This window comes from Sorex fumeus, unplaced genomic scaffold (genome assembly GCF_029834395.1).
Source record: "Sorex fumeus unplaced genomic scaffold, SorFum_2.1 ptg000036l, whole genome shotgun sequence".
NCBI classification, from domain to species: Eukaryota; Metazoa; Chordata; class Mammalia; order Eulipotyphla; family Soricidae; genus Sorex; species Sorex fumeus.
The window spans coordinates 20,638,870-20,651,924 of NW_026606093.1; the positions used below are offsets into that span (position 1 = coordinate 20,638,870).

Below are 13,055 nucleotides of genomic sequence, written 5' to 3' on the forward strand. Positions count from 1 at the left end.
AACCATCCTTTCATCCCCAGAGTGAATCCCATTTGGGCATTGTGTATGATCTTTCTGATGATTTGTTGAATTCTATTTGCTAATATTTTGTTGAGAATCTGTGCATCCATGTTCATCAGGGATATCGACCTGGAGTTTTCTTTTCCTGTATAGTGTCTTTGTTTAGTTTTGTTTTTAGGGACATATGAGCCTCATAGAAACTATTTGGAAGAGTTTCTGTTTATTCAATTTCCTGGAAAAGCTTGAGAAGAACTGGCAGTAGGTCCTTTTTAAATTTTTGGAAAACTTCACTAGTGAGTGCATCTGTACTTGGGCTTTTGTTTTTGGGAAGAATTTTGATTATAGTTTCAATGTCCTTGATAGTTATAGGTCTATTCAGGTTTTCCTGATCTTTTTGATTCAGCCTTGGGAAATTATAAGAATCCAGGAATTTATCTAGGTTCTCTTCTTTTGTGGCATACAGATTTTCAAAATAGTCTCTGATGATCTTTTGAATTCCTTTGACTTCTGTTGTTTTGGCCCCTTTTAATTTTTGATTTGGTTTATTAGGGTTCTCTCTTTATTTGTGAGTCTTGCTAGTGGTTTATCAATTTTGTTTATTTTCTTGAAGAACCAGCTCTTCGTTTCATTGATCTTTCAGACTGATTTTTGGGTTTCCATGTTGTTGATTTCTGCTCTATGTTTTTATGATCTCTTTCCTTCTGCCTGTTTTGGGCTCCTGTTGTTGCTCCTTTTCTAATATATTGAGTTGTGAAGTCAAGTTACTTATGTGGGCTCTTTCTTCCTTCCAGAGAAATGCTTGCTGAACTATAAATTTTCCCCTTAACACGGCTTTAGCTGCATCCCACATGTTCTGGTAACTTGTGTCTTCATTGTCATTTGGTTTCAGGTATCTTTTTATTTCTTCCGTGGTTTCCTTCCTCACTCGCTCGTTGTTCATCATTGAGTTGTTTAATTTCCATGTGTATGATTTGGTTTTCTGCATTTGTATGTGATTAACTTCTATCTTCCGTGAATCATGGTCTGAGAAGATAATTGACACAGTCTCTATCTTCCTGATTCTCTTGAGGTATTTTTTGTGCCCCAATATGTGATCTATTCTCGAAAATTTTCCATGTATATTATTTGTTTGGGGGACGTTAAGTCCTGCCTATATCTATTAACCCTCTCTTTTCTATTTCTTCCTTCATAGGCAGTGTTTCCTTGCTGAGTTTTAATATTGTTAATCTATCCAGACGTGATAAGGTGGTGTTGATGTCTCCAATTACTATTGTGTTGCTAGCATTGTCCTTCTTAAAATCTATTAGCAGTTGTTTTAAATGTTTAGCTGGTCCCTCATTTTGTGCATGTACATTTAGGACTGTGATTTCTTCCTGCTGTACATATCTCTTGATTAATCCAAAAAATGGCCTTCAATGTCCCTTCTAATATTTTTCAACCTGAAATCTATGTTGTCAGATACTGGTAAGTCCACCCCAGCTATCTTAAGGCAGTTATTTGCTTATAGGATTGTTTTCCATCCTTTGACTTTGAATCTGTGTTTGCTCTGACTGTTCATATGTGTTTCTTGCAGACAGCAGAATGTTGGGTTCAGTTTCTGAATCCATTTTGCCAGTCTGGTCTCTTAATTGGTACATTTAGACCATTAACATTGAGAGAGATTATTTTCATTAGTTCTGTGCCATCTTTCTCTTAGGCTTTGCTCTGCTTGTAGGGTTTTTTTCTTGTCTTACAGTAGCCCCTTTAGTACTTCTTTTAGGTTTGGTTTTGAGTCTATGAACTTCATGAGCTCTCATTTATCCATGAGAGAGTGTATTGTTCCTTTGAGTTGAGTGACAGTTTATCCAGATAAAGTATTCTTGGTCAAGTGTTCACTTCATTGCAGTGTTTTTCTATATCCCACCATTGTCTTCCGGCTTGGAGGGTTTCCTTTGATAGGTCTGCTTTAAATCTAGTGGGTGCTCCTTTGTACTTGATATCCTTCCTTGACCTTGCCACTTTCAGTTCTGTGTCTCTATATGTGACATCCATCATTCTGACTATGCTATGTCTTGGAGTCTTTTTATTAGGGTCTCTTTTAGCTGGCACCCTTCAGGCTCCTTCAATCTGGATGCCTGCTTTCTCTACCTCTGAGAACTTTTCAGCCATGTTTTCTTTAACTATGCCTTTTTTTTTAAATTGGGGTTGCTTCCCTGTCCTTTTGATACTCTGATGAATACTAATGTTGTTCCTCTTGAAATTATGCCCTAGGTCTCTGATTCTCCCTAGAGCTATTTTGAGGTCTTTCCCCCATTGTTCGTTGTTGCCTGTAAGCTTCCTGCAGGCAAACTCCTCTTCAAGCTCACTGATTCTGTCTTGGCTGTAGCCATTCTACTGTTGAAGACACCCACTGAGGTTTTTTTCTTTTATTTCATCTACAATTCCTTTATTCATGACACTTCTGTTCGTAGCTTTCTTATTTATTCTCTCATTTTTTTTCTTTATTTTGTTGGCTGTCTGTTCCACTATTTCTTTTTTGTCCTCCTTTAATTTACTGGATGCCTTTTCCACCGTTTTTTTTTTTTTTTTTGTAATTCATTGAACATCTTCAGCATTTCATGTCTGAGTTCTTTGTTGGAGAGCTCATATTTGTGAGTAATGCCTATTGAGGCTTCTTGACTCTTTTCATCATCATCTTCCTATGATGTGGATTTGCCCTGTTTCTTCATGTTGTTGTGGTTGTATGGAGTTGTGACCTTCCAATTCATTATCACTATTCCCTTTGTTGTGAGAAATGATTCTGGATGAGCTCAGTCACTAGTGGTAATCTTTTTTCCCTTCTAGAATATGTCCTTCCTCTCAGGTGTTCTTCGGTGCCTTATGTGAGGTCTCTAGTGAAACTTTCAGAGGATATGCTCTTTTATATTAGACTTGTATAAATTCTTGTATTCACTAGTATTATGGCAAAATTGGAAGAGATTAAGGGACTGTTTATTGTGTTTGAGATAGGTAGGATGCTACTCATAGAATTAACAATGAAGATTGAGATGTTACTCCAGATTTCAGGGAATGGGGAAAATTACCGTGGCTGCATGAGCCGAGGCCACGCCCACTACTTAGGAGGCCACGCCCCCTGTTGCACTGTAGGTGGGGTGCCAGCTAGTCACATATACCTGTGGTGGGGAACAAGATAGCCACAATGCTGGGGAATGCTATGCTGCCACCAGGGTGGCGGTCTGGTGGGCTGGGATGTCTGTAAGTGGTTTTTCAATCTTGTTTGTATTTTCAATGAACCAGCTGTTTGGATTGTATTTTTTTAATCCAGCTCATTGACTTCAACTCTAAATTTTATTATTATCTTTCCTCCTGCCAGGTTTGGACTCCTTTTGTTGGTCATTTTCTAAGATCTTAAGCTCTGAAGTCAAGTTATTTTTTGTTTGCTCTTTTACCTGCCTCTTAAATGACTGCAGGCTATAAACTTTCCCCCTAAAACTACTTTAGTTGTGTCCCACAAGTTCCAGGAGATTGTGTCCGCATTCTCATTTGTTTTCAGGAATCTTTTAATTTCTTGCTTGATTTCATCTCTAACCCACTGGTTGCTCATCATTGAACTGTTTAATTTCCAGGTGTTTTATTTAATCCTCTGTTTCTATGTGTGATTAACTTCTATCTTCAATGCATCATGGCCTAAAAATATAGTTGATACAATCTCTATATTCTTGATTCTTTTGAGGCATGTTTTGTGTCCCAGTATGTGGTCTTTCTTGGAAAAATATTTCATGTGCATTGTACAAGAATACATATTCATCTTTTGGGGGGATAAGAGGGGGTCAAAAGCCCTGGATATACCTATTAGCCCTCTCTCCTCCATTTCTTCTTTCAAAGCCAGTACTTTCTTGCTAAGTATTAGTCTCATTGATCTATCAAGAGGTGACACAGTGCTGAAGTCTCTGGCTACTTTTGTGTTGCTACTTATGTCCTCCTTGAAGTCTATTAGCAGATGTTTTAAGTATTTTCTGGCTCCTCTTAGGTGTGTATATGTTTAGGAATGTAATTTCTTCTTGACATGCCTATTACTTTATTATTAAATAATGGCCTTCAATGTCCTTTCTAATTTTTTCAGCTTTAAATCTATGTTGTTGGATACTAGAGGTTTTTTTTTTTTTTGAGGGATTTGTTCACTTGAAGGATTGTTTTCTATCCTTTGGTTTTGAGTTTCTGTTTACCTCAACTGTTCAAATTTGTTTCTTGTAGGCACCAGAATATTGGATTCAGTGTTTTAATCCATTTTACCACTTTGTGTCTCTTAATTGGTGCATTTAGACTTTTGACATAGAGAGAGATTATTATCATGTGTTTTGTGCCATCTTTTTGAAGAGGTTTGTTGTGTTTGTGGGGATTGTATTATCTTACAGTAGCCCCTTCAGTCCTTCTTAAAAGGTTGGTTTTGAATCTATGACTTTCCTGAATTGTTTGTTATACATGAAGTAGTGTATTGTTCCTTTGAGTTTGAATGAGAATCTAGCCAGATAAAGTATTCTTGGTTCATTTCATTGAGTTTTTTTCACTATATCCCACCACTTTTTTCCAGCCCAGATGGTTTCATCTGATAAATCTGCTATAAATCTATGGGATTTTCCTTTGTGTATGATTTCCTTCTTTGACCTTGCTGCTTGAAGTATTGTGTCTATTTATAGTATTCATCATTCTGATTGTGATATGTCTTGGAGAATTTTTATTTGGATCTGTTTTAGCTGGTACCCCACGGAATTCTTGCATCTGGATTCCTGCATTCTCCAGCTCTGGAAATTTTTCAGGAATAATGTCTTTAACTGTTACTACCTCATTGTGCTTGTCTTCCTGTCCTTCTGTTACTCCAGTGATTCTGATATTGTTCCTCTTGAATTCATCCCATACATCTCTTACTCCTATTGTATAATTTTGAGGTCTTTTTCCATCTTCTGTTGTTCCCTGTATGTTTTCTGCATCTCATATTCAAGCTGGCTTATATTGTCTTCAGTTATTGTCATTCTACTGTCAAGGGCACCCACTTAATTTTTAATTCGTCTACCAATTTTTTTATTACTGAAAATTCTGTTTGTAGGTTTCTTATTTCTGTTCTCATTTCTTCCTGTATTTTGTTGGCTGTCCATTGCATTGTTTCTTTCATATCCTCTGTATTTTATTGGATGTCTGTTTCACTGTTTCTTTGACCTCACTGAACATCCTTACTATTTCATATCTGAATTCTTTATCAAAGAGATTGTGTATGCGGATATTCCCTATTGAGGCTTCAGGGTCCTTCTCTTCATCCACTCCTTGTGTTGGGAATCTGCGCTATTTCCCCTTGTTCCTGTAGTAGTATGGAGTTGGATCTAAGCAGTTCACTATCAGTGTCCCCCTCTCACTGGCAGGGAGGACTTAAGGTGAGGTTAGTCGACCGTGGTCTTCTCTTTTCCCTTTAAGGATATTGCCTTTATTTTTGGTGCTCCTGTGTGTCTAAAATGGGGCCTCTAGCGCTGATTCAGGGGACATGTCCTTTTAGATTGGGTTTGTACAGATTCTTGTGTTCACCATTATTTTGGTGAGTTTTAGGAGTGTTTTGATTATAGTAGGCTAGTAGGCTATTGTAGTAATGTGATTGGGGCAGTCAGGCTGCCCTCATAAGAGTTTGGTAAAGGAAGCTGAGATATGGGTCCAATGGACTATGAAATCAGAAATTAACTGGTGGTCACGTGAGACTCACCCCAGAGCTACACCCTTCACTGTCAGGAAGGGACCCCATGCATTGGCACAGATCTTGGGTTATGGTTCAAACTCCAGAGCACTTCTCTTACTGAAGATGCCCCCTCTCTCCTAGGCACATATTAGGTCACCTTTAGCCTTGTTCACTGTGGTCACCTGACATGTTGGCCAGAAAGCCATGCTCCCTGCTGCCAGTGTTCGCCTATCATTTTATGAGGCAATATTTCCTCTGCTCATTTTTTAGTCTGTTTCCAAAATCCATGCAATGTTTATTACTATTTTTAATTAGTGAAATACCATTTGCTCGAGCGGGCCCAGTAACGTCTCCATTGGAGACTTTGTTGTTACTGTGTCTGGCATATCGAATACTCTCGGTAGCTTGCCAGGCTCTCCGAGAGGGGCGGAGGAATCAAACTCGGGTCGGCCATGTTGGCCGCTTGTAAGGCGAACGCCCTACCCGCTGTGCTATCGCTCCACTTACAAACTCTTGTGCTTTGGTTTCAGTTAAATAATGATCAAGTACTCATTCCTCCACCAGTGCCCACTCTCCACCATCAATGATCACAGTAAGTAGCCCTCTCATCCTCACACTCCATCCGCACCCCACCCCACCCCGAATTTGTGACAGGGCATTCCCTTTTTTCTCTCTCATTCCTTAAGGGTGCTGTGGTTTGCAATAGAGGTATTGGTTGGTCATCATGTTCTGTCTATAGTTTACTTTCAGCATGCATCTCACATCTCAAGCGAATCCTCCAAACACCCTTTACTTGGTGTTCCCTTCTCTATCTGAGCTGCCTTTTCCCCCAGCATGTGCTTATGGCTTCCAAGCCATGGAGCAGACCTCCTGGTACTTATCTCAACTATTCTTGGGTGTTCGTCTCCAATTCCATTACTTTATATTCCACAGATGTGTGCAATCGTTCTGTCTGTTCCTCTCTCTCTGGCTCATTTCACTTAAAATGGTATACTTTCCATGTAGAACCACTTGTATGTAAATTTATTGAGTTCATATTTTCTAACAGCTGCATAGTATTCCATTGTGTAGATGTACCAAAGTTTTTTAACCAGTCATCTGTTCTCGGGCACTCGAGTTTTTTCCAAATGTTGGCTAGTGCTGCAATGAACATAGAAGTGCAGATGTCATTTCGACTGTACTTTTTTGCCTCTCTGGGATATATTCCCAGGGGTGGTATTTCTAGGTCCAATGGGAGCTCAATTTCTGATTTTTTGAGAATCATTCATACTGTTTTCCGAAAGGGCTTAACCAGTCGGTATTCACACCAACAGTGAAGGAGGGTCCCTTTCTCGCCACATCCACATGAACACCGGTTGCTTTTGTTCTTTTGGTTATGGCCAGTCTCTGTGGTGTGAGATGAGATCTCATTGTTGTTTTGATCTGCATCTCCCTGATGATTAATGATGTAGAGCATTTTCTCATGTGCCTTTTTTGACATTCAGATTTCTTCTTTGAGAAAGTTTCTGTTCATTTCGTAACCCCATTTATTGATGGGATTTGATGATTTCTTCTTGTGGAGTTCAACTAGTGCTTTGTATATCCCTGATATCAACCTCTTATTGGATGGATATTGGGTGAATATCCTTTTCCATTCTGTAGACTGTCTTTGTATTTCGGTCACTCTTCCTTTTGAGGTGCAGAAGCTTCTTAGTTTAAGATAGTCCCATTTGTCTATCTCTGTTTTCACTTGTTTGGCCAGTTGCATGTCATCGTTGAAGATACCATTAGCTTCAATTTCGTGAAGGGTTTTGCCAAACTTGTCTTCAATGTATCTTGTGAATTTCTGTCTGATGTTGAGGCCTTTAATCCATTTTGATCTTACGTTTGTACATGGTGTTAGGTAGAAATCTGAATCCATATTTTTGCATGTGGTTGTGCAGTTATGCCAGCACCATTTGTTAAAGAGGCTTTCCTTGCTCCACTTCACATTTATTGCTCCCTTATCAAAGATTAGCTGATCATATATTTGGTGGGGGTTGTCAGTATATTCAACCCTCTTGCATTGGTCTGAGGCTCTGCCTTTGTTTCAGTACCATGCTGTTTTAATTATTATTGCTTTGTAGTAGAGTTTGAGGTTGGGGAGATTGATTTCCCCCATTTTCTTTTCCCCAAGAATTGCTTTAGCTATTCGTGCGGGTTTATTGTTCCATATGAATTTCAGGAGTGTTTGCTCTATTTCTTTGAAGAATGTCATGGGTATCCTTATAGGAATCACATTGAATTTGTACAATGCTTTGGGGCTTCTGGACTCTTTTCATCATTCTCTCCTCGTGTTGGGGAGTTGCGCTGTTTCTTAATGTTGTTGTGGTATTATGGAGACTGATGTGACACTGGATTGTTGGGTATGGATAAAATAACTGCGGCTGCGTGAGCAGCTTTGGGGATGAACAGGAAGGTGTTCAGGAGGTTGGGAGGCCTTGTATCCTAGAGGATGCCTGGGCCTTGGGCACAGGAAAGGTGGCATCCGAGGGTCGATTATTCACTAATCTGGGAGAGGGAAAAAACCGGCCTCAGCATTGGGGACAAATTGGAAGGTGCTTGGGGAGGTTGGGCGGCCCAGGGTCTAAGAGGATGTCTGGGGCCTGGGTGCCGGGAAGGTGGCGTCTTGGGGTCCTGTTTATTACTTTTGAGGTTGAGACTGATTCTCAAGTCTCCTGTGTGCTGTTGAATGTGTAACACAACAGATTTTAGGAATCACAGCTTCAATTATTTTGAACTTGAATAGACCTACAATCACTTTTGCACTTTTCCTGGGAATAAAATTACTGAGGAGGATTGAATTTCCATTCAACTCATGCCCATGAATTACTTTGAAGTCCTCTTTTGGCCTTCTAGGAAGTGGGAGGAAGAGATGATGCACAAACCATGAGGAGGATTTGCTTCATTTTGCTCCCAGGATTCTTCCAATTTTTTCACAGGGGTTAGACAGCCTCCAGCTACTGTCTCTCCTGGCTTGCTGGGACTGTCTCCATGAGGTTGTTTTCTTATTCTAAATCCTGACCTTTTGAATTGAGTTGAGGTTGTTTTCTTTTTAAACCTCCAAGTACCCCCAGGCTGTTTAAGAAATGTTCTCTAGGAACTGTTTGTTTTTCATTTACTCTGTGCTCTCTATTAGAGCCAAGAGAAAAACAAAAGAGCAAACGAGAAAGCTGAATTAGACTTCACACTTCAGAACTCAGTCCAGTTCTAGGAAATTTACCACAGCTGACCCTGGACAAACCATGTTATTTGTAAATAATTTATGAGTTAATCTTACCAGTTTATATTAAATTCTTTTTTTCAATAGTTACGATAGATATTTATTTAAAGTCATGTAGCTCAGATCAGTCAAGTAGCTCATGTAGCTAACCCATTTGAAGCTCAGATCAGTTCAAGATTGCACATTTCAGCTTTAACCAACTTCATAAAACTCTTTGAGGTCAGTTGCATCCAGATTATGGATTATTTCTTTGCCCACTCTTCTCTATCTTTTCTTTCCTGAATAACCTCTTTCAGATATGGTTCAAAGTAGAATTTATCCTCCTCGTATTTTGTCCACTGCTCCTTGGGCAGGGTCTGCGCCCTCATGGTCAAGTACAGGGTTCTCTTGATGTGGGACATGCTGTTGTTGTACGGGTTCTTGGGAAGCCTCCTGATGGCTTTCTTTGCGTCCGTGTCCTTATACATTGTATGGTCATGCATTAACCCCAGTTTGTTGAACCTGCTGCTTTGTAATACCATTTCCAAAGGCCTCCAGCCACCAGCCCGAGGCTGCAACTGTCTGCCTGCCCACCACGATAACCTGAGAGCTATTAGATTCTTAAGATTAACTAGAGCAAGAGATTCTTATATGGAATGTCTTTTTATTTTTATAACTGAGACATGGGTTACTTAGCCTATTTAAAGGTAAAAAAACCCTTAAGTTTAAAGAAGCTAAGTGACTTGTACAAGATTCATTACTTGGAAAATAGTGGGCCAAGAATTGAACATTTTTAACCACAAAATTATCAATGTGTATTTTGAGAACAGAAGGTGAAACTTTGGTTTGAACTTGCTTTGGCCTAAAAAGTACAGGCATGAGGAATTTCCCAGAGTAAATAACTGGGTATCCTGCTCAGAGTTAACATGGGAGCTGAGCAAACTTTGAGTCACTCTTTTACTATATTACCATCCCTGTGTGTGAGTCATATGGGACGGTAACACTATGAAAATATAGCTTGTGATTGCTCTGAGAACATAGGAAAGACAAGAAAGGATGCCATGTATATGGACTAGAAGAAAAAGTGAGCACCATTGAACTAATGTTCCTCTTTTGTTCAGACACAGAATAATTTGAAGCAGGTGAAAAGAAATGTCTAAACACTGCAACTAATTGATGTCAGCGGCAGTATGAGTAAGGGGATAATGTGGACACAGAAAGAATATTCTACACTGCTTTCAGATCCTGAAACAAATAAGTTATATCCAAAGAGACCTATAGGAAACTTCAGTGACATACAGCATATTGGATCTGAGAGATAGCATAGGACTTATCAAGCATGTGAGGCTGGTCCTATTTTGGCATCTTATACCTTCCAAGATATGGCCCAGAAACACTGCAATCCTTTGGCACTAGCACTGAACCATTTGATTGGCCAAGTATCACTGGCAGTGGTTCCTGGTTCCCTGAACACCACTGAGGAGGCCCCCATAAAATAAACAAAATTTTAAAATAATCTTATTGACAGTGTTGGCATGTCACAGTCACAGTCACAGTCTTCCCGCTGTTCATCGATTTGCTCGAGTGGGCCCAGTAACGTCTCCATCATGAGACTTGTTGTTACTGTGTTTGGCATATCGAATACGTCACGGGTAGCTTGCCAGGCTCCGCTGTGCAGGCGAGATACTCTCGGTAGCTTGCCGGGCTGTCCGAGAGGGGCGGAGGAATCAAACTTGGTCGGCCATGTTGGCCGCTTGTAAGGCAAACATCTTACTGCTGTGCTATCGCTCCAGCCCAGTGTTGGCATATAGTGAAAATAATTATTTTTAAGACGCATGCTGATATATATTTCCCAGATTGCCAAATGTAACCATTCAAAATGCTTAAGTCAGTCATTTATTGTGTTATCTTGTAAACTATTTTCAGAATATTTCAGCTTTGGGTGCACATGGTATGCCTCAATTCCAGTTCCCCGTAGATTGAGGATGAAAACCGGTGCCCTGGGGTCTAGTTAGATGTGCGACTATATTTTTTTTATCACTTCATCAATCCCTGGGTTGCCAGAGATTAGTGGGAGCAGGCAGAGGATCTCTGTTCCCGGGTCCTGTTGAGCCTGCAAGGTCACAGAGTTCTGCTAACCTGGTTCTGTGGGGCTTCACTCATGCGTAAGTCTTGGACCAAGCATCTGGAAAGAATCCTGGAGTGTGACTGCAACTGGGTAGTGGAGGAAAGCCCCACCCTACCCTGCCCTTTCCGTTTCCACCAATCTCCAGTGACCCAGGGATTACACACAGAAGACCCACCCTACCAGTACCAGATAAATACCTCATTGGCAGACCTCCACTACCTTCTCTACCTCCACTACCCAGCTACCGCCATGCTCCAGGAAACTTTACAGCCATGCGACACATATTCAGACACATAATACCCATCTTCCAAGCTTACTACACCATATTTGATGGGGTTCAAATATAGTTTGAACCATGGGAACACCTACAAGGGTGATTAGAGGACAGTGTAAAAACCCCGAATCACCGCCCCTCCCCAACAGGTACCTGCCTGGCAACCCCTTGCCCACTTTCAAGGAGGCCGTGCCCCCTAAAGTGGTGACCATGCCCAAGTAGTCGCTGCCCATCCCCAGCAGGTCTATGGACTAGCATCTGGAATGGCTGGTGGCATGGTCACCACTTTAGGGGGCGCAGCCTCCTCAAAAGTGGATGTGGCCTCCACAAAAGTGGGCATGGCCTACTCAAAGGTGGGTGCGACCTCCCAAAAGTGGGTACAGCCTCCCCAAAAGTGAGCGTGGCGTCCTCAAAAGTGGGCATGGACTTCTCAGGGTAGGCGGGTGCTCACATGGCCACAGTTGTGCTAAGAGGAAAATTTATAGCGTTGTAAGCATTCCTAAGAAAAGAAGAAAGGGCCTACATAGATAACCTACCCACACAGTTCAAGATCTCAGAAAAAGACCAACAAAAGAAACCCAAGCCTGGCCAAAGGATAGAAATAATAAAACTTAGAGCAGAAATTAATGACTTGGAAACCCAAAAAATAATCCGAAAGATCAACGAAACCAAGAGCTGGTTCTTTGAGAAAATAAATAAGATTGACATATTAGCAAGACTTACAAAGAAAGAGACCCTAATAAACGGACTCAGAAATAAAAAAGGCGACATCACAACAGAAACCAATGAAATTCAAAAGATCATCAGAGACTCTTTGAGAGTCTGTATGCCATGAAACAGAGAACCTAGAAGAAATGGATAAATTTCTGGATTCCAATAATCTCCCAAGATTGAACCAGGAAGACTTGAGATATCTGAATAGACCCATTCATAGCGAGGAAATTGAAGTGATGATAAAAAGTCTTCCCAAAAACAAACGCCCAGACCCTGACAGATTCACTAGTGAATTTTTCCAAACATTCAAAGAAGACCTTTTGCCACTTCTCCTCAAGCTTTTCCAGGAAATTGAAAAAAAACAGGAACTCTTTCAAACAGCTTCTATGAGGCAGTTATCTCCCTAATAACGAAAGCAAACAAAAATACCACCAACAAAGAAAACTATAGGCCAATATCCTTGATGAACATGGATGTGAAAATCCTCAACAAATACTAGCAAATAGAATCCAACAATTCATCAAAAAGATCATACACCACAACCAAATGGGATTCATCCTGGAGATGCAAGGATGTTTTAACATTTGGAAATCAATCAACATAATCTATCATATCAAAGAAGGTAAAGATAAAAACCATATGATCATATCAATAAATGCAGAGAAAGTTTTTGACAAGATCCAGCACCTGTTTATGATGAAAACTCTCACCAAAATGGGTTTTGAAGGCACTTTCTTCAAGATAGTCAAAGCCATCTACGACAAACACATGGCATGCATTATCCTCAATGGGGAAAAATTAAGGGTCTTTCCTCTAAGGTCAGGGACAAGACAAGGCTTCCCACTATCACCACTTCTGTTAACATAGTACTGGATGTACTTGCAATTGCCATTAGGCAAGAAAAGACATTAAAGGCATCCATATAGGAAAGGAAGATATCAAGCTCTCACTATTCACAGATGATATGATACTATACCTCAAGAATCCTAAATCCTCTACCAAGAAACTCTGGTAACAATAT

The 13,055-nt window shown here is 40.3% G+C and overlaps 1 protein-coding gene across 1 annotated transcript; it reads right to left on the reverse strand.

Annotated features, from left to right (window-relative positions):
* Positions 1 to 9,181: 9,181 nt before the first annotated feature.
* On the reverse strand, positions 9,182 to 11,553 carry LOC130027145 (cytochrome b-c1 complex subunit 7-like). Its single transcript, XM_056117782.1, is given in 4 exon segments — positions 9,182 to 9,441; positions 9,444 to 9,464; positions 9,467 to 9,528; positions 11,474 to 11,553. Coding segments are annotated over 4 exon segments (423 nt in total).
* Positions 11,554 to 13,055: the final 1,502 nt, after the last annotated feature.